The 21,390-nt window shown below is 47.1% G+C and overlaps 1 protein-coding gene across 6 annotated transcripts in view; it reads left to right on the plus strand.

Annotated features, from left to right (window-relative positions):
* Positions 1–21,390, plus strand: part of sh3tc2 (SH3 domain and tetratricopeptide repeats 2) — a 133,376-nt gene that overhangs the window by 108,544 nt on the left and 3,442 nt on the right. For all 6 annotated transcript variants that reach the window (XM_038795528.1, XM_038795526.1, XM_038795527.1 and 3 more), the window contains 6 exons: positions 3,568–5,223; positions 6,986–7,166; positions 7,397–7,547; positions 9,255–9,377; positions 13,955–14,105; positions 15,831–16,027. In XM_038795528.1, the coding sequence (XP_038651456.1) occupies positions 3,568–5,223; positions 6,986–7,166; positions 7,397–7,547; positions 9,255–9,377; positions 13,955–14,105; positions 15,831–16,027 (2,459 nt within the window). The remainder of the gene's footprint in view (positions 1–3,567; positions 5,224–6,985; positions 7,167–7,396; positions 7,548–9,254; positions 9,378–13,954; positions 14,106–15,830; positions 16,028–21,390) is intronic.

The following is a 21,390-nucleotide window of genomic DNA, read 5'->3' on the forward strand; positions in this document are numbered from 1 at the left end:
ATTTATTTTGCCAGCGTGCTGTCATTGAGCGGTGCATTGGATTATTGAAAGTGCGGTTCCAATGCCTGGATCGCACTGGTGGTGCACTGCAGTACACCCCCAGATGTCTCCTGCTTTATGGTGGTCTGCTGTTCCCTCCACACTCTGGTACAGCAGTGGGGTGACATGCTAGAGGAGGAGAGGGAGGAATATGCGGCCTTATCTGAGGAGGGTGAGGAGGCGGATGAGGAGGGAATGGTGGAAGAGGCCTGTGAGGAGCTGTAGGAGGAGCCGGACAATGGAGGACAGGAAGTGGCGAGGGCCCGGCATCCCCAGGAGACTGAGGATGCCCTCATCCTCACCCACTTCTCATAGGATGAGGCTTTGCCTGTCAGCTCTCCCCTTTCCCTTTCTCCCTTTCTCCTCCTTCTGCACCATTCCCTTCCTTCTCCCCCATTTCCCTCCTTCCCACCAATTCCCTGACCCTCCCACCACCATGCCCCCCCGCTCCCCCCACCAACTACTATGTTCCACCCTCCGGGGGTCTGTGTTACTTCGTGATGGGCCTGTGTCGGCACAGTCAGCGGATCGCTAGGGTGCGGAGCGGCACGGTGGCATAGTGGGTAGCACTGTTGTTTCACAGCGCCAGGTTTGATTTCCAGCTTGGGTCACTGCCTGTGCGGAGTTTGCACATTCTCCCTGTGTCTGCGTGGATTTCCTCAGATGCTCTGGTTTCCTCCCACAAGTCCCGTAAGACGTGTTGTTAGGTAATTTGGACATTCTCAATTCTCCCACTGTGTCCGAACAGGCGCCGGAATGTGGCGACTAGGGTCTTTTCATGGTAACTTAATTGCAATGTTAATGTAAACATACATGTGACAATAAATATTTTTATTATAATTATTATATACAAGGAGAGTGGTGCTATGAGGTAAGCTCTCGGGCTCCTCAATTAATGCCAAAGCCTGACTCCTGTCTTTCTGCTGACAGTGCGTTCACACCCATCCTCTGAATGGGGTCTGCATCAGGAGCATTTGATCTTGGAGCATTTTGCTCAGGGGTGGGGGGAGTGGAGGGCAATGGGAGGGGGGGGGGGGGGGGGCTAGTGTGCAGGCAGGCCTGCTGTGAAGATTAACCTGACAAAGGCTTTACTTGTATCAAGAGCAATATGATTTAATAGTACACATTGGACATTTCCATTGCCCCTAGCTACATATACTGGACCCCCCCCCCCCCCCCCCCCCCCCCCCCACCACAACCACCCCCCCCCCCCCCCCCCCCCCCCCCCTCCCACCGGTGCACACTCGGGGATTCTCAATTTTCTTGATCTTACATGGTCCTCTGCCATGTCCATGCTTGACCCCAGGATGCACTTCAGAGGTAGAGGCAGTCTGCTGCTTATCGTGCCCTGTGGCCATTGATGCCCTCTGTGGACGTCCTCTGGAGGGCCTGGAGCCGGAGGGCCCCGACCAACTTACTGATGTCACTGGCATTGGATTGCCACCCTGTTCTGCCCTTGAGTTGTGCCGGTGTTAGTTGTGGGGGATCGGGATCGGAGGAACTGGAGACCACCGTCGTCTCCCTGGTGGCAGGCCACAAGTTGACCACCAGTGCTTCCTCCTCCCTGACAGTGCCTGTACAGCCCTGGGGATCTCCACCATGGGAAAAAAAGGCAGCTGGAGTGAGCTCCATTGGCCTCTGCATTGTCCGGCTCCATTGGTCCTGGCACCTCCCCATTGCCTGCAGCATGGTGTCGACGCCCTCAGCAATGCTCCTCTGTGACTTAGCTATGCTTTTGAGTGCCTCAACAATGTCCACCTGCATCTGGGGCATACCCACCATCGACCTAACATCATCTCCTGCGCCTGTAGCCTTTGGGACTCTTCCAATCAGCAATGCATCTGCGTGAGTGTCACTGACTCCCCTCCTGAATCACCTGGTCATGTTCTAACATCTGCACCATCTCCGGGATAACCTTGTCCAGAGGTTCGGCATCTGACTGGGACTTAGCTGAGTCCTGGAATCCAGCAGACCTCTGATTGTGAACTCCTTTGGATGTCCCTGCCTCCACTTGATGTGCTTCAGTAACTGTGTTGTTCCCACCAGATTGTGCCCCAGAAACCTGTCCACTTATGTCGCCCACTGAGGTGTGTGTCTCTGTGCTGATGGAAGGTGGGGTGACAGCTGTAACGCCTTGCCAGTGGTCTCCTTTGAGCTCTCCTCCAAGATAGTTTCTTGGGTGACAATGGAGGGACAATTCTGGATTAGCCGGCACCATCAGATGGAGATCCTGCGGGAGAATGGGCATGTGGTCAGTGAGAGGGATGGATCAATTTGTCTGACATGAGCAACTCACTTGAGACAGGTTATCCAGGTGGAGGGCTGGTGGATCCTCACCCCTACGGTGCAAACCAACCACGCTGTGGGTGACTGCTTTCTCCCTGGTCAACCCCGGGATGTCCAGGGTCCGTTCCACATTGGGTGGTGAGGACTCTGATCTCTGATGCTCCGCTGCCCGTCTTGGCACTTTCACAGCGATTATCGGTCAATCTATCCTGTGGGACAAGAGAGGGCACTGTGAGCCACACGCTTGATGGATTGGTGGGGGGGTCTATGGCAGGTGGCATGGCATATGTGGGCATCGCAATTGGACATGAAGGGATTGTGCTGGTGGGTGCCAGGGGTGATGTGTAACAAGCACGAAGACCTGATGTGGGGAGGGTACGAGGTGTGAACCAGTGATTTGGAGGGGGGGAAGGTGTTGGGAATTTAAGGGGTGGCAGGCGGAACTGATGCCAGGCGATAGGTCATAACGTACCCTTGAAGCTCTGTGGAGGTCATTGGCCTTCTTCTGGCATTGTATGGAGGTCCTTCTTGTCATGCTGCCCGCACTGACAGCTGCTGCCACTGCCTCCGAAGCGGTATTGGTGGCCTTGCTGCTGGCTCTCTGACCTCCGCCCCCACCACCTCCATGGGAACAGGATGCCCTGTCTCACATGCACTGCGTCCAGGAGCCTGCCCAGCTCGGCATCCCCAAAGCGAGGAGCAGGTCTGCGCGCTAGCCATGTTTGCATGTTGACTGGGAGTGAATAGCGTGGGAGCGTTTAAAAGCAGCTCCCTCTTGTTAACAGAGAGACATTAAAGCGGGTGTCTTGTGAATCAGACAGCGAGACAGCCAATAATGGTGGAAAGCTTGTGGGGGTTCATTTGTGACTACGTGCTTTTAAATACGGGCCATGATCTCGACAACTCCTGCCAATCAGGACCAAAATCACACTTAGAAATTTTTCTGTTAAATCACACCCATTATTTCTTAAACTAATCACATTCTAATAATACCTAAAATGTGACAAGCTGGATTTAAACATTCTAACCTAAAGATTACTATCAGCATTAATAGTGGATGAACACCATATTTGCAAAACATTCCTCTTGTCGAATATTTTAATGAAGGTATGAAACCATTTATTTTCATGATGCATGTGTTCAATAATATCACCAACAGTAATTTCAGGGCTCATTGGTTTTTATTAATTGGTGAATATTTCTGAGACATTTATATTTTTCTATTCTATAATATCTCCACAGGAGAGTTCCTTTGTTCAACATTTGAAAATCACCTCCCTTGTGGCCCAGCTGGACTGGCATCTGAGAACATTCCTGAGACTAACTCTTGTAAATCTAAGGAATTTGCCCCTGAACCGGATCAATCTGGCGAACAGAAGTTCTATATCGACCTTAATCTTGGAGACCTGGATAATGCTGAAGTCTTTAACCCTGTACTAATATTCCTAAACCAAGAGGAATATGTAGCACACTTCAAACCTTTCTATGATTTGTCCTTTTCCTTCATAGGGTCTATTTTATATGGGGCAACTGAAGAAAAAGAGGTGTTACAATATTTGGAAATGGCAAGGGAAGTGGCCAAAAGATGTAACAAACATTGGGCTTATTCCAGAATCTGTTTCCTTTTAGGACGACTTTGTGCCAAAAGGCTTAGGTTCTCGCAGGCCAGAGTTTACTTTGAAGAAGCAATGACAGTGGCACAAGGGACATTCTCTGACTTGTACCTGTTGACCTCTTTGTATGTAAATCTGGCTTCTGTGTACTTGAAGCTAAAAATGAAAGAGAAATCACAAACCCTCGTGGAAAAGGCTGCAACTCTTCTCCTGTGCATCCCATGTCATGTCTTCAGTTCGGAGAATGAGTTGGAGATACTTAACATTTTCCTTAAGAAAGCTATGATCGCTGATGATTACCTCCTGGAGGCACGTGTCTGTTTTCTGATATCAAAACTTTTTCTACAAATTGGAAAGTCTGAAGAAGCCTTGCCATTTGTTGAACACCTGCAGTTGCTTTCAAATAAATTCAGTTCACAAAGTACAATAGCTCCTGTGGATTTGCATTTGATTTTAAGCTCAGTATACAATAAAAAATGCTTACCAGAGCTGACACTGGCAGCATTAAGATTTGCTCGATTTGCCTCAAGCGGCACATGGTTTGGTTCTTTGCAGAAAGCTAATTTTGTCATTGAAATATTCTCAAAGTTGAACACCCAAGGAAGTTGTAATGGTGCAATTCCTACACAAGCTGCCGTTTACCTTCAAGAGGCTTCAGATCTCTCAAACAGCACAGCCAATGTAAACATCCAGAGGGACTTGTATTTTGCCTTGGCCAATTTGTACCAGCAATATAAATCATATGAAAGGGCAATTCATTACATGACAAAGTCTGCAAAAAGAGCAAAACATATCAGCGATGGGGAAGCTTTCAGAATCTCTCTTTTCCTTGCTTGGCTGTACATTTTAAATAATCAGTCCATGGCGGCATCTGAAATATTGAATTTCCTTCTGGAATCATCACACAGTCCTGTGCAGCGGGGAGTTGTTCATAACATGCTGGCAATATCTCTGAGAAAGAAAATCAGACTGAAGGAAGCTCTGGGAAACTGTGTATGCGCAATAAAGACTGCAGAAGAGACTGGTATTAAACAAAACCAAGCTATTGCTCATGCTAACTTTGGGTCTTTGACAATGTGTTGTAAAATTCTGACGCTGCCCGAACGTTACCTCAGGAAATCGCTGAATCTATATTTAGAACTGCAGGACTGCAGCTCAGAATTGGGTTGTGTGCAAGTCCTCCTCTGTTTAGGACAATATTACGTGGACAGAGGATTGAGAGAAGACGGGAGGCTGACTTATGAGCTAGCACTTCTTACTGCCATGAGAGCCAATAGTATCCATTGTAAGTAGTGCATCACATGCATGGAGTCAAATGTATTCCACGCAAGAATAATAAATGCCCTGAAATATGCAGTTAGGTTTGTAATATTTACAGGCTTCAGATGATATCTATACTAGCAGGTGGTTAAACAACATCAGATCTTCAACATCAGATTGGGCTATGGCAGGTGGTCAAAAAGTTGAGGAATGAGCTAGCTAAGGTATGGAGGTGGACGAATTGGTCAAAGGACTGTAGAGGAGTTTTGGGAGGTTTGGAAAGTCACAGTAGAACAAATTTGCATTTTTTTTAGCATTTTAACGAGCTCTGGATGCCCAAAAGCTCTTTTCAGCAAATTAGGCATTTTTGAAGTATAATCACAGTTATAATGAAGGAATTACATTAATAAAGACGAAATGCACATGGGTATACGTCCCACCTCCAGAGAGCTGCTGAACAATTTGTTTGGCTGGAAGCTTTGTAGTCACAGCTCAAGGTGGTCATGCTGGGACTTCAGAGCTTCCAGAGTGTCAGAAGCCCCTTCACCTGGTGAGTACAGGGTCTCATGGTGGGGGTGGAAAAAGGAATTGAGGAATCATGATGGCAAGCCATGGATTTTATGAACACCAGAGGGTGGTGGGGTGGGGGGGAAGGGGGGTGGGTGGCAGACTTTGGCGGAGGTGCCTCATATGGAAAGGGGGCCAGTGATGGAGTTGCCCCATCTTCCCACCTGAGGCATAAGCAGTGTGATTTGTTGGACATTACCCCAACTAATAACTTCTCCCACTGGCTGTAAAAATAAGGCCGTGTGGGAAATAGGCTTCAAATAACTAACAATTGGTCTCTTAAGGTAATCAATTGTAGTGAGGGTCATTGGGCTTCCATAGGCCTTGCCTGCCTCCCATAAAATTGTGGACAGGTCAGGGACAGAAATGTTTTATTGACGGGGCATCCATCTGTTCAGCCATTGATGCACCACAAAAGATGGACATCTGTTCCACTATTAAAATGGTTTTAATGAGTTCAGTTCTGTGCAATGGAAACTATTATGAATGATTTGCTCAGCTCCAAATCCCACTAATGGATACAGCTCAGCAAGGCTGTTTTGTGAACTAGTGCTGATATTTTTTCTAAAGAGGTGTTTGAAGGGCGGTTTATTTTGACAATTTCATGAGCAGTTAAGAGAATTATTTTTTCAAGTAGAGTTTGAATGGCTTTATTTTATTAACAGTTTTATGAGCTTCAAAGAGGAATAATGCTCTTAAGGAGATTTTTGAACAGCTGTTTGTTTATTTTGATGGTTCCACGAACATATCAAAGACTTACCGATACAACTATAGAGCCCATGAGTTCTGTCTATTATGAATACGTGATATGGAGGGAACATATGAGCTACTACAAGCGCATGAGGGGATTGTAGGAGGCATGGGGGTTTGAAAGAGGCATAAAGAGTACAGAGGAGTGAAGGGAGGATATGACAGGGATAAAAATGCGTGGGCTAGGGTGCCTAACACTCTTGCGGAATCAGGCAGATAACCCATTTAATGGAGGTGCCCATGGAACCTGCTTTAGGCGATGCTCCAAATCAAGCCTATTCCTGCCACCCCACAATGAAAATAATGTGGGAAGATACTGTTGGTTAGGAGGCGAGATTGCGGCATCGCAATTCACATTGCGAAGATAGAAATCTGGGCCATGAAGTCAATGGTTTGTTCTCTAGATTAAAGTCTATAATTCCTCTTCAGGTTTTATCCTTTGTTCTCATTCAGTTATATGTTTTATTTAGACCAAGTCCAGGCCATTGAACGACTCTGCAGTTTCTATGAGAAGATTATACATGATAAATGGCAATGTAGTATATATTATGAGCACTGGCTGATGCTTTCTCAAAAGTTAAAGGACAAAGAACAAGAGATGGAAATGCTGAACATTTTAAGCCATCTGCACCTGTCGTTTAACACAGAGAGGTAGGTGGCATGTCTATTTTTTTTTTTAAGTCTTTCCGTTGATACTATTTTCTTCATATTTAAATATTCTGTTCATTTGGGATGAAAATATTTCACCTAACTTTGGCAATATTAAATATCATTTTACACACTTTAGTTCACAAGAAAATGTCTAGATCTTTCTTGTGTTTCATCCATCCATCACACAGAAGTTGTTGAAATATTAAAAGTGACTGAAATTCAAATGTCAGTTCCTACAGATTGTCATTAGACTACACCAAACAGAGCCTGAAGAATTTCATTGACCTAGGAATGCAAACCAAGGAGGCTGAGGCTTGGCTGCTGGCTGGAAAAATCTATTACATGATGGAAAAAGATGAACTTGTTGAGTTGTACTTTCAGGTACTAATTCATTACAAATATCAGAATGTTACTACTCCATGTCAATTCTGATTTCTGGGTGCGTAAACTGGATGAGTGTGCTGGTTAGATCCTTCCCCCCCACCATCACCACCCTCACCAAGCAGCTTTCCTGTTGAACCTCGCTGAATTGAATCCTCGAGATATCCCAATTTCTGATTTCCTTCAGGGAAGGAAATCTTCAACCCGTACCTGATCTGGCCTGTATGTAAGTCTAGACCCACAGCAATGTGTTTGACTATTAACTGCCCTTTTTAATGACCAGCTAACAAGGTCAGCTCAAGGTGAGACCAAAGCACTGTTTTTGAAATGTTAGTGGAAAGGATTTCTGTCAATACTTATGCAATCGAAACATCAATAGCTCATGGGTGACGAAGACTTTAGGAGAGCTGGAGAGAAATACACAGGGGAGCAATGATAGCTAATTCACTCATAAGAGCCCACAGGATCAGTACGGTGAGTGAGGGCTAGGTCGGACATAAAAATTACCCCCCCCCCCCCCAAAGCGGGGATGCTGGAGAGGAAGGTTGGCAAGAGAATAAGATGGGGCAGTTAAGGTTGCTGCTCAGAAGGTGGCTGCGATGACTGCCTCAATGGGTCTTTCAGAGGAAGCCAAGAGTGGCACAGGGAAGTGGTAGGTGTATCTAAGAGGGGGTCAAATCTAAGACAACAGCAGGAGAGCAGGAAGGTCACAGACCATTGGAGTTAAGGTAAGGATTCGTGAGGGCAGACTCCCCGAAAGGAGAGAAATAAAAAGAAACATGACAGGAGAGAGGTATAATAATAATCTTTATTGTCACAAGTAGGCTTACATTAACACTGCAATGAAGTTGCTGTGAAAAGCCCCTACTCGCCACATTCCGGCGCCCGTTTGGGTACACAGAGGGAGAATTCAGAATTGCCTAACAGCATGACTTTCGGGACTTGTGGGAGGAAACAGGAGCACCCGGAGGAAACCCACGCAGCCACAGGGAGAACGTGCAGACTCCGCACAGACAGTGACTCAAGCCGGGAATCGAACCTGGGACCCTGGAGCTGTGAAACAACAGTGCTACCCACTGTGCGACTGTGCTGCCCATATTTAGGGGGGGGGGGGGGGGGGAGATAAAAATAAAAGAGGGGTAGAAGGATCAGTGGAAATAAGGTGATAGACACAGGTCTGGCATGGCAGTCAAAATACAGACACAAACGGATACAAATAAAACTCAAGTTAAAGCAAAATACTGTGGATGCTGGAGATCTGAAATAAAAACAAAGTGCTGGTAAAAGTCTGTCAGCATCTGTGGAGCGAGAAACAGAGTTGATGTTTCATGTTTCATATGACTCTTAGGAATTCAACTCAAACTCAAGTTAGAAAAGCTTGGTGATGTAAGAATTATTTGGATAAAAATATCCATGTAGTAAACAAGGACTAGAGAGATGGTAATAGGAAGAGGTCTTAGGTCTGTGGTGGGATTAGATTGATATATGTGGGGTGGATTAAGGTAGAAGACTAAGGTGTCTTCAATTTTTGTTTGTTTGCCCAGATGTATAAAAACTGACATTCCATTGAAAAACAATACACAGGCTTTTGGTTTGCTCAATTGAAAAATATTAGTTATGATTCCGTCGGTTTTAAAACAGAAATTGTTTAGAGATGGCAGTGTTTTAATGAGTTGTGTTTTTTGGTTATTCTCATGAATCACTCAGGCAGCTATACAAACAGCTCAGAGAATGGAGGATTTACACTTTACCATGAAAATTAATGAAGCAGCAGGGGATGTGTTTTACAATGGACGGAGGGAGCGAGAGAAAGCAACATCGTTTTATAGAGTAAGTTTATCGTAATAGCAAGTATTGAAAATCCTTGCATTTTGTCATGAGTGCACACGATGTTGCCCATCGGTTGCAATCCCTGATGGAGATTGGAGGGAGGCAGCAGGATGGCACCTCATAAGCACAGGACTGCTGGATGCAAGTGCCATATTTTTAAAATATATTTAGAGTACCCAATTAATTTTTCCAATTAAGGGGCAATTTAGTCTGGCCAATCCACCTACCCTGCACACCTTTGGGTTGAGGGGTGAAACCCACGCAAACACGGGGAGAATGTGCAAACTCCACACGGACAGTGACCCAGAACCTGGATCAAACCTGGGACCTCAGCGCCGTGAGGCGGCGGTGCTAACCACTGTGCCGCCATGCTGCCCTTGTAAGGACCATATTGAGTACCTCTCTTGCCTAAGGAAGCAATGACTGCATTCTGTCTTGGGAGAGGATGGCCCCTACCCACAACTCCCGGCAATCATCCTGCCAGTCCCCGAGCAAGGAGGATGATCAGCGCAATTAGTTTAATAAAATATTTAGAATTTTTCTGGTGATCATACCATTTTCTTGCCTTGAATCCCATCGCTTCAGCTTAGATTTGCTCTTGCAGATAATCCATGTGTTACATATTAAAGGCCTGCATTCCAATTGCTCAGGTAAGTGTTCATTATAATTTATAATGTACTCAGTTTGGAAGGAAATCAATAGATCTTCTCAATACCGAGATAAAGCTATTGATTCTATTCTTATTACTGTTAATTAGAGCAGACCACATAGATGCCTCTAGCTCTGCTGTTATAATTGAAATAACATTATTCTGCTGTTACACACAAGTCAGAAATTAATGATAGCTAAAGGGCAGGATACTTGTGACCCCTTAGATGTGGTGGGATTTGATGAAGAAAAGAGAGATGCCATGTCAGGATGACTCCCTGACATATTCCCACAGCTGGGGATATTCCCCAGCGGTGAGTGAGGAACTATATTGGCTGCCTGTAATTAGGATGATTGAGGCCCCAATTAGGGATGGTATTGAGTGCTGCCGCCGGTAAAAGGTCCCCTACCCTGCCTTGGGCAGAGGATGCCTGCTCAAAGGCAGCCTCTCTGTGGCAAACTGGGGGCCTTCGGAGCTGAGCACTTCATACCCCTCTGAGAGGGCTGGGTGTGTGTAAATTTACAATTGTGTCCCAACTAATCTATAAGTGTTTCCTCTTCACTCCGATGGGACGTACCGGCTTTGGACCTCCTCAACTTTTAATTGCCCGAATGTCTTTGAGGGCATTTTGAGGTGCCTTAGCGGTCGCTGACTTCCCTCGAGAGCCCACCTTACCTCTCCCTATGATGCTGCCAAGGCTCCAGAGCTGCTGGCCCTCTGGGCTTGCCTCTGCCAATCAACCATCTGGAAGGCAGAATCTACCGGCAGGGTGTTATATTTCCATCCGCTATTGCAAAGCACATTTTATCCATTATTGTTTTCCGGCCCTTCCCGCCGGCAGGATCTTCTGGTCCCACCGATGTCAACTCCTGCGGCACGTTCCCAGGTGGCAGAGGGTGGGGAACACGCAAATCCCCATAGTTATCGGTGGGATTGGAGGTTCCCAGCTCCAGCCAACAGCGACCTCCTTCGCTGCCAGAAAATATGCTGCGAGTCTGTCGGAAAATCCTGCCCACTGTGTTTCCAGTGTGACAAATGGTACTTAATGGGGAATTTTAGCATCTAGATGTGAGTAAACGAGTGAAGAATAAGAAGCAATGCCTTTTGTCACACATTTTCAGGAATTCAGTCTGTAATCTAGGCTGTTGCTCCACTTCAGCACTAAGTGAGTGCTGCATTGTTACAGGTGCCATCCTTCAGTGAGAGGTGCAAAACCAGTTCCTGTTGGTGAGAAGGATACCCCTTTGATAAATCAAACTTAGTATGAAAATTGGGTTGCATTGCATAAATGGCCAAGAAAAGGATGTTTTAACTCATTTTGGTGGAAATATTTAGAATCAACAGTTGTTGCCAGGCAGGCGCACAAGGGCAGAAACAAGATATTACGCTAGGCCTTGTTGTACAGTTGTTATGCCAGGCCTCATCCCACGTGGGGAAGAGCGAGGATGGGCAGGGCATGGGGCCGGGGCAGGCACAGGAGGCCACAAATGGTGTGCACCAGGGCCATGCGCATGGGAAGCCCTAATCACGATGAGGTTTGCCGACGGCAGCACTATCATCTGGGGACCTGCCCTCCCCCTCCCGCAGCATCTGCAACTCCCTTTGTTGTACATACCTGCCTCACCATGGGGTGCAGGCCCTGGGTTGGCAATAACAGTCTGGTCCATGGGATGGAGGATGATGACAATCCGCTCAGTGATGAGCTCTGGTGCCCCGCATCATTTGACAATGTCTGTCTCCTGCCCACAGCAGCATTGTCCACCATCCACCTGGGTGAGTCATTCATGCAAGCTGGCCATTCCATCACACGGTCCCACCAAACCCTTGGGGTGGCACAGGTGGGGATGGGGGTCGGAGGGGGGGGGGGTATTTGAGATAGAGAAGGATAGGGGTGTAACCAGTTACCAGGATGATGAGCGGTGGCTGACCTGGGGGCCATGGCCCATGTCGCCCTCCAATGTGGGGGGGGGGGGGGGGCAATGAAACAGAAAATACAGTGTTAGGCAGTCTGACACCCATGGCAGATGGTATGGGTGCTGACATGTGGTGCAAGGTGGTGTGCGAGCAGACTATAGCAGGTGGGGTTTGGTTGCTCTCCAGGTTGCGGGGGGATGGGGGGATAATGGGTGTGTGGGACGGGGATTGCTGCCAGGGGCACGTTGCTGGCTACTCACACTGGCCGCCCAGAGGAGGCCGCGCAGCTTCTTGAGGCACTGCTGGCTGGTTCTGGTGGTGGGACCCACGGCTCCCATGCCCTCTGCCACCTGTGCCCAGTGTGGTGTATGAGTGGCTGCCTCCTTCCCATCCCAGGGAACAGGACGGCCCGCCTATCCTCCACGGAGTCCAGCAGGGTGTCAAGCTCCACATCTGCAAACTGTGGTGCCCCCCCTCCGGATGCCATCTTCTTGACTGGAATGAGTGCGTGTGGGGTGAGCATGGGGCCGAGGCAGGTACGCTGCGGTGCGGCTGTAGCTTGTCAGCCTATCATGTGCCAATCCCAACCCTGGCAAATAGGACACTGTTTTTCAGTGAATATTGCTCTAATTCCACATGGCGCCGGTGCTAACCTATCAACGGACCTATTAACGGAGATGCACAGGACCAGCGCCGACTCAGTGGTCATAGAACACCACCGATTAAGTCCTAGCGCCAGCACTTAGTCTCTGACATGGAGAATCCAGCCGCATAGATTTTATTATTATCCATAATATATGGAGGGACAGAGTAGCACAACCCCTAATTAGTTCTACCAACAAGGGAAAAAAGCATTTATTGAACATGAAAAATTTGCATTATAACACAGTACTTCTTTACTCCTTCTTCAGCAATTACACACAGATTTTAAGATTAACACGGATTACAAAGTACATCTTAAACTACAATGGTGTCATTAACACCAAGTGCAGAGTAGCTGTGGTCAAATACACATACTCCACTCTGAACCCAAGTTAGTGTCCGTAGTTTTCTCCTCCGAGTCCCCCCAGATGATTGTCACATGAGAGTTTCCAAACTCCACTCACAAAAACGCTCTTTAAAATCGTCTCTCACAATAATGCTTTTCCTCAGCAGTTCGCATTGGGTGGCATTGTAGACACTGTAGATGGCAGCATCAAATCACAAAGGGATATTGACAGACAAAGTGAATGGGCAAAACTGTGGCAGATGGATTCCAATGTCAGCAAGTGTGAGGTTATCAATTTTGGACCAAAAAAGGACAGATCAGGGTAATTTCTAGATGATATGAAGCAAAGTTCAGTGGATGTCCAAAGAGACCTGGGGTCAGGTGCATATATGTTCGGGCCTGGTAGGGGCCTTGCCCATTGGAGCGAGGTGAAGGGTGGGAGGGGGGTGAGTGTTCCCAGGTGCTTTTCAAGTTTTGCAGAGTGAAAGTTGATCAATAAAGGAAGGGGGTTTCTGAAAATGTGGAGGGGGAGATCGGAGCTGACGTTCAAAATAGTGCCCCGATCTGCGAGCAGCCGTTCCTGCTGGTGAAATCAGCTTGCCAGCAAGAAATCTCTCTGTGTGTAGCCTCAGTGGGGAGAAACTCCCCGAGGCCAAAAAAGCTGACAAAGCGCCGTCGAATACGCCTCCTCTGTAGTCAGTGTATTGGGAGAGTGGGATGGGTAGGTACCAGGAACAGCACCCATGATTCCCATTTTTACACCCCGCCTAATACCTGCAAACCCAGGGTTCATAAAATCCAACCCGTTGTGAAGTTTCCAAAAACATGACACAATGTCATATAATTGCTAATTTTTCATTCATCCAGTTCAGTTTTGCTGTTCTTGGGGTTCCTGTTTTAGTAAAATTTGATAAAGAATCATATCTTTATTCAAAATCAAGCATTATTATTGCTTAATAATTCACATTGGTGTCTACTTAGCGGTCTGATTATGTCTAACGTGAAACTTTATGGATTATTCCTCAGGACGGGGCAGTGCCTCTGGCTAGGATGACAGGAGATACTGATGTAGAGCTTAGACTTTTTAATAAATTGACTGAGCTTAATACGTCACTGAACCATTTAGAACAAGCTCTAGAATATGCGATTGCAGCTGTGAGACTCAGTGTAATCACTGGTGAGTAATTTCTCATTTATTTATTAAGTTTAAGTATGACTGGAAAATAGTATATGTTAATTTCAATCTACTTATTTTTTAAAAGGTTAATTTACATTTAAAAATGGAAATTTCTGCTACTTTTACTTTGATAATTTCTATACTCTAGTGACAGAAATACTTTTGAGATTGTGGCCTGGACGAAATGCCAGAGGACTATTCGAACTGTGCTCTAATAGACTCTTGGGTCAAGGAAAAGTTCCCTGCTTCACAGTACATAATGGGTGGCAGCATCACGAAATATACAGCTGAAAAGCTCAAAATAATGAAGAGGTACAAAAGTGTACCTGAGTTACCAGATGGGTTCGGGGTCATCTTGGCTCTAGTCTGGAATAAGAGGAAATTGCTGCCGGTGATTCCCCAACAGTTGTTTTGAAGGGAGTGGGCTGCATTTAGTTATACATATTTTTAAGTTACGTACCTTTCTGGGGTATCCAGGCCTTAATTCCAGCCTTCAGGTCTGATCTGACCCTCATAGAAAGCCAACTCCTATGTCACCAAGTGCTGGGGAAAGCTAGAACCCCTGATGTAACCATACCATAGGATAAATTCAGAAGAGATTGGAGGTGGGTGCTCTTGAAAGGAGCATGAGTTGAAGTGTCAAGACTTTTGTCACCTTATCTTCAACGCACTCTCCAACATGACTCGCAACAAAATGAATTCACCATACCAAGAAGTGAGATTGTGATTATTCAAAATATCAGATTTATATAAAGATGGCAAACATATGTACAAACATTATGTATATATTTAAAAATTCAGGACCTAGTGCCAAGGTGCCCGGGTGCTAGCGAGTGCTAGGGTACCACCCTGCCCAGAGCCTGTACACCCAGGGGTCTCTAATGGCCTGGGAGACCCTCCCCGCCCCCTCCCGGGCCATTATGCCTGGTCCACATTTGTGTGGGCCAGTGCCAAACAGCGCCCTGGTGCAGGCACAGCTGTTACTTTCTAGGTACCTGGAGAATCCAGCGCAGACATACTTATAAAGGCATAATGGCTCACTTAAATATGCTAATCTGGATATCACCCGCTGAGGGCGAGATCCAGATCATGACGTCTCGTGAGATTCCGTTGACTATCGTGAGACGTTTTGAATCTTGTGGGAGTTCTCTTATGCCATTAGAACATAGAACATAGAACAGTACAGCACAGAACAGGCCCTTCGGCCCTCGATGTTGTGCCGAGCAATGATCACCCTACTCAAACCCACGTATCCACCCTATACCCGTAACCCAACAACCCCCCCTTAACCTTACTTTTAAGGACACTATGGGCAATTTAGCATGGCCAATCTACCTAACCCGCACATCTTTGGACTGTGGGAGGAAACCGGAGCACCCGGAGGAAACCCACGCACACACGGGGAGGATGTGCAGACTCCGCACAGGCAGTGACCCAGCCGGGAATCGAACCTGGGACCCTGGAGCTGTGAAGCATTTATGCTAACCACCATGCTACCGTGCTGCCCATTCAACGGCCTCGCCACATCACCAAGTCGGGCACGGCGAGGCTGGTTCATTGCACCCTCCATTTCAATATTTGATCACCAGGACTCTTACTTGTGTCCCATTATTCAGGTTAATACCCTTAATACCAAAGCATTTAACCTTTTTCTTTCACTAATAACACAGAAAAATAATCATTTTATGATGTTATTAATTCAAAGGTTTTCTTTTCAATCATCAGGAAACCAGCTGAAGGAACAGGTTGCTTTTTATCGACTAGCCACCGTATACTACTTATACCAACAATATGAGATGGCTGAGAACTATTACCTGAAGGCACTATCACTCAGTTCCCATCCTTTGCAGTCTGCCAAAGAAGCCATGTACTACATGAAGATTTACTTCAGACTAGGTGACATTACACTTCACAAACTCAAGGTGGGGAAAGTTTAACTGACTTTTCTGCTCTCATTTTCTAAACTGATCCACAATGAGTAACATGCACTGAAGTTGCATCAGCATTTTTAAAACCACCAAACTTTGTTATTGTTCTCCATAAATAGTCGTAATTAGGTTCAATGATTTGGCGTGATCTGAAGCCAAATAACAAAACCTTGTGGCTCATCAACCATGGGTAGACTGCTCTGGTGGCGGTGTACCATCAGTTTTTGCAAGGCACCCATAAGCAAGTGAAAATTCAGTTTTGACATTAGTAGCCGAATACCAAGTAAGCATTCCTGTGCTCTAGTATTAAAGATTAACCATTAAAATGTTCAATATGAAAAAGAGTAGATATCGGGATTAGCTACAAAGCCTGTGGTTTCGTATAGATATAACCAAAGGTATCTCTTATTTTACCAAGGGAAATTGCCTTCCCTGATTACAATATGGTAAACTCAAAGGGCAAGAACCTCATTTTAATATTTATAATTATATTTGAATGTAATTACCCAGCCAACGCTTCCCCCCCAACCACCACAGGGTTCCCCCCTTACTGAATATCCGAAACCCACCAACGTGACATCACATCAGCGAGGTTTCCAAGTTTCCAACAGCGCTGTGACTTAGTCGAGGGGATCATCCACCCCCCCACGCAGCTGCTGGTAGGTAGAACGAGGGAAATATGGGGGTAGGAAGGGGATGGGAGGGAAGCGGGAAGTTGGGGGGGGGAAGGGTGAGCCGACGGACACACCCTCATCCTGTGGCTCCTCCTGCAGGTCCTCCCCAGGCTCGTCCTCCATCCTCTCCTGGTCCACCTCCTCCTCCTCAGGTGAGGCTGCTTGTCCCTCGTCCTCTCCTCCAGCACATCGTCCACTGCTGTGCCAGGTTGTTGAGATCACCGCAGACCACCACAAAGCGTGAGACTCTCTGGAGACTGTACTGTAGTGCACCACCAGGGTGGTCCAGGCATCGGAACCGCAGTTTGAGTAGTACGCTGCTCAGTGACAGCACAGATGGCAGCATCGGCCTCATTATATCAGCGCCGGGATTCTCTCAGCCCGTGCCGGGTCGGAGAATTGGCGGTGACGCGGGAAATTCCCGCCATGCTGCTCCGATGCCGGGACACGATTCTCTGGCGACCAGAGAATCGCGGCGCTGGTTGGTGACCGCTGAAAGAGGCCCCTGCGGCGATTCTCCGCGTTCGGCCGGCTGAATTACTACCAAGTTCCGCCGAGTCCCGTCGGCGTGGTTCCAACGTGGTACCACCCGGCGGGAACTTTAACCCACAGCTGTGGTGTCCGTCCTGGTGGGTGGTGGTGGGGGATCAGACTTTGGGGGCAGCCCCCACGCCGTCCAGGCGATCGGGGGCTACCGATTGGTGGGCACCCGTGATCTGGACGAGGGCTACCTCCATCCACGCGGGTCCGCCGTAGGGCTTCGCCAGAATGGAAACGGCCACCATGCGCATACGCCAGCATGGAGATGGCTGTCGCGCACATGTGTGGACCCGCGCTGGCAGTGTAGGGCCGCCTTTCGGCACCGGAGCAGCGCACAGCACTCTGTCGCCGTGCTGCCCCCCTGAAGGCCGCTGAATCGCTGGGCCAGGAGGCCCATCGACACCAGCATGCACCACTCCGGTGTTTACGCTGGCATCAACACTTGGTGGCATTTCAAAGAATACCGGCCCTGGTCTCCACCTCTGTCTCAGGCCTCCACACCAGTGTCATCAGCCAGCACCTCAGCAGGTACCCCATGTCCCTCAAGAGCTCACCCATCATCCTGGGGTCGTCCTCGAAGATGCCAGGGATCTCCGAGTGCCCAAGGATGTAGCTGTCATGCACACTCTCTGTGTATTGTGCACACACATGCATAATACGGAGGCAGTGGTCGCACACAATATGAACCTTCAGAGAGTGGAATCGCTTCCTATTAAGGACATTGCCTGATACCCCAGTGCCTGCAGGGTGACATACGTGACATCTGTTGCCCCCTGGACCTGGGGCATCCTGGCGATCATTGACAATCCTGCTCTAGGGCATCTTGGTGGGCCTGCCGCAGGTTGAAGGTGATGTAGTTAGGTGCCTGGGCACCCAGATGCACCTGTGGGCTGTAGCTTGTGAAATGTCACACAGGTGCCCGCTCGAACCCTGGAATGGGCCGGTTGCATGGACTTTGAGGGCTGCGGTGACCTTCACGACCACCGGGAACGGATGTCCTCCATCTCCAGGGGGTGGCAAGTCCACAAGAACATAGCACAGTGCCGCATTGTCCTTTGGTTGAGGAAGAATCCCCTGCGGCACCTGCTGTCCATCATCTCATCGTAAGACCATCAACGCATGTACACCTTGGGTCGTCACTGAGATTGAAACGAATGCAACTGGGAGTTAAATATGCTTTCCATTTTTGGATGAGAGCCAGAACTTGCCATCGGGAGCAGGCCAGTTAGGTAGTGCGCGGATCTTGATTTTGGCCTTTCCTGGCATTTATGCAGCGCGCCCAGATCCATGCCGGGGACAACGCGGTTGTTAAATCGCGCCTAAAATTTATTATAAAGGCTGGTACCTGTACGGATACAAAATAAGGAACTGAAAGCAAACTATAGTGGCGAGGAATTGATTTTTCAGACTGGAATAAATGTGTGGTGGTGCCCCTGGGAGTTGAGTATTTTTTTCTTGATTCCTATTAATAACTTAGACTTGAGTATGCAGACCAAAATTTCAACGTTTTCAGATGATGTGAAACTTGCAAATCTAATAAACAGTAGGGAGAATAGTAACAGCCTTCAAATGAACACCGAGAGATTGATGAAATGAGCTGATGCATGGCAGACAAAATTTAATTCAGAAATGAAAGCCAAATTATTTTGGTTGAAAGAGTTAGGACAGATATTAATAAGTGAGATCTTACAGCTGTTCACGTTGGTGGGATTTTCCTGTCCCCCCCCCCCCCCCCCCCCCCCGCAATGGCGCACCCCCAGCGACGGGTTTCCAGTGCGTGGATTCAATGGGAAATTCCATTGACAGCAGCAGGACCAGAAGATCCTGCCTCCCAGTGCTGAGAAACAAACCGCGGGGGGACCAGAGCATCTCACCTATTATGAACTAAATGGTAGAATCTTAAAGGGGTTGTAGGAATGGAGAAACTTGGCAGTGCATGTACCCAAGTTGTTGTAGGTGTCAGGATGAGTTTAGAAGATTGTTAAAAGGCATATGGGACCCTTGGCTTTAAAAAGAGAGCAATAAGGGCAGCACGGTGGCGCAGTGGTTAGCATTGCTGCCTCATGGTGCCATGGTCCCAGGTTCGATCCCAGCTCTGGGTCACTGTCCGTGTGGAGTTCGCACATTCTCCCTGTGTTTGCGTGGGTTTCGCCCCAACGATCCAAAGATGTGCAGGGTAGGTGGATTGGCCACGCTAAATTGCCCCTTAATTAAAAAAGAATGAATGAATTGGGTACTCTAAATTTATTTTGAAAAAAAGAGAGCAATAGAGTATAAAAATAAGGAACTTTTGCTAACCTTTTTAAAACACTGATTCAGCACTAACTGGAGTGTTTTGGGCACACTTATGGAAAATCATCAATCCCTAGAAAGAATGCAATCGTTTGCTCATCTGACGCTAGATACGAAAGCTTCGATTTGCTTGGAGAATCTGGAGAAAATAGGGTTACTCTCCCAGAGACAGAAGGTTAAAGGGAGGTCTGATGAAACTGTTCAAAATCCTGAACAGTTTTGAGAAATAAGAGGAAACTGCTTCCAGCAGCTGAAGATTTAGTCGCCAGAGGACATAGGCTAAGGTCATTGACAAAAGAATCAGAGGACCTAAGGGAATGTTTTTTTAATGCAGTGTGTTGTTGTGATCTGGAAAGCACTGCCTGTAAGAATCAGATAAATACTTGAAAGGGAAAGAATGCAGAGCGAAAAGACAGGGCAACTAGAAACTTCAGTGATCTGACAAGGGATTAGATTAAATAGTCTTCTATGCTATTCCATCACTTTATATAGTCTTATGAGGATGCACCCTTTTAAAGTATACAATATCATTTTCTTTCTGGCTGGATTAAAAAAAGTGAAATTATCTTAAAACAATGGAGAACTGTCAGATGGCTACAGAATGCAAACTTGCATTCCACCAAGTGGGATGAAACAAAACTATCTGAACACCCCATCCTCCTGCTGGCTTTACACTAACCTGAAACATTCAAATGGTTCTAGGATGAGACATCAACATGCAATTACTGCTCTTTTAAAAAAAAGACAGCAGCAGAGATGGATTCGTACAATTTCCTTGGACTATGCAGCCTGCAGGGTATTTTTAGGGACTTGGTTAGCAAGAGAGGTCAGAGATCAGAACGCCTAACTGAAAGAAGATTGCAAAAGGCAGTCTGCTCTCTCCGCTTCTCTCTCTTTCAAAAGTATTGTGGCCAGATTTGCAAAGAAAACGCCCTAAGAAGATAAATCTACTGCAAACTGAGATCCTTTGGGAATAACACGTGGAAATCTGCTCCGTACAACTACACCCAGGAAGACAACTGAACAATATGGCCGCAATGTAGAATCACACAGCGAGACCAGCCAGAGGATAGCTAACTGTATACTCCTTTGTTTATCATCATCTTGTAAAAAAATCCTTAAACTATCTTTATATTCTACCATCTGTACTGGCGTATGTGTGGGCCCAGGGAATGTGTGTGATGTAAGAGTGGTGGTTTCGATTTGCCGAGTTTGTTTTTTAAACTCGGGAAATAGTTTCAATAAACATACTTTGTTCGTTCTTGTGTTGACCGAAGAAAAATTGTCTGACTAATTCTTTATAATCTGCAGGTTAAATACTGGGACTCTTGCAATACTGGCAAAACAATTCTCTCTCAATTCACACAAAAACCCTGTGTGGGATCTTCCGGCTCCACCTGCTGCTGGAAGCATAGCTGGTGGTACAGGAACTTTGATGAACCAGCAATAGGTCCATTGACTTCAGGCAGGACTGGAAAAGTCCACCCTCTGTTATTGCCCAGATCTGGGGTAGAATTTACAGTGCAGGAGGAGGCTATTTGGCCCATCGAGTTCTGCACCGGCCCTTGGAAAGCGCACCCTACTTAAGCCCATGCCTCCACCCTATCCCTGTAACCCAGTAACCCAAGGTTTAAAGGAGATGTACGAGGCAAGCATTTTGAACAGAGGGTGGCGAGAGCCTGGAACACACTGCTGGGGGAGGTAGTGGAAGCAGATATGATAGTCTTGAAAAATACATGAATAGGATGGGAATAGGGGGATATGGTCCCCAGAAGGGTAGGGGTTTTTAGTTCAGGCGGGCAGCATGGTCAGTGTAGGCTTGAAGGGCCGAAGGGCCTGTTCCTGTGCTGG

Source organism: Scyliorhinus canicula, chromosome 4 (genome assembly GCF_902713615.1).
Source record: "Scyliorhinus canicula chromosome 4, sScyCan1.1, whole genome shotgun sequence".
Classification (NCBI taxonomy): Eukaryota; Metazoa; Chordata; class Chondrichthyes; order Carcharhiniformes; family Scyliorhinidae; genus Scyliorhinus; species Scyliorhinus canicula.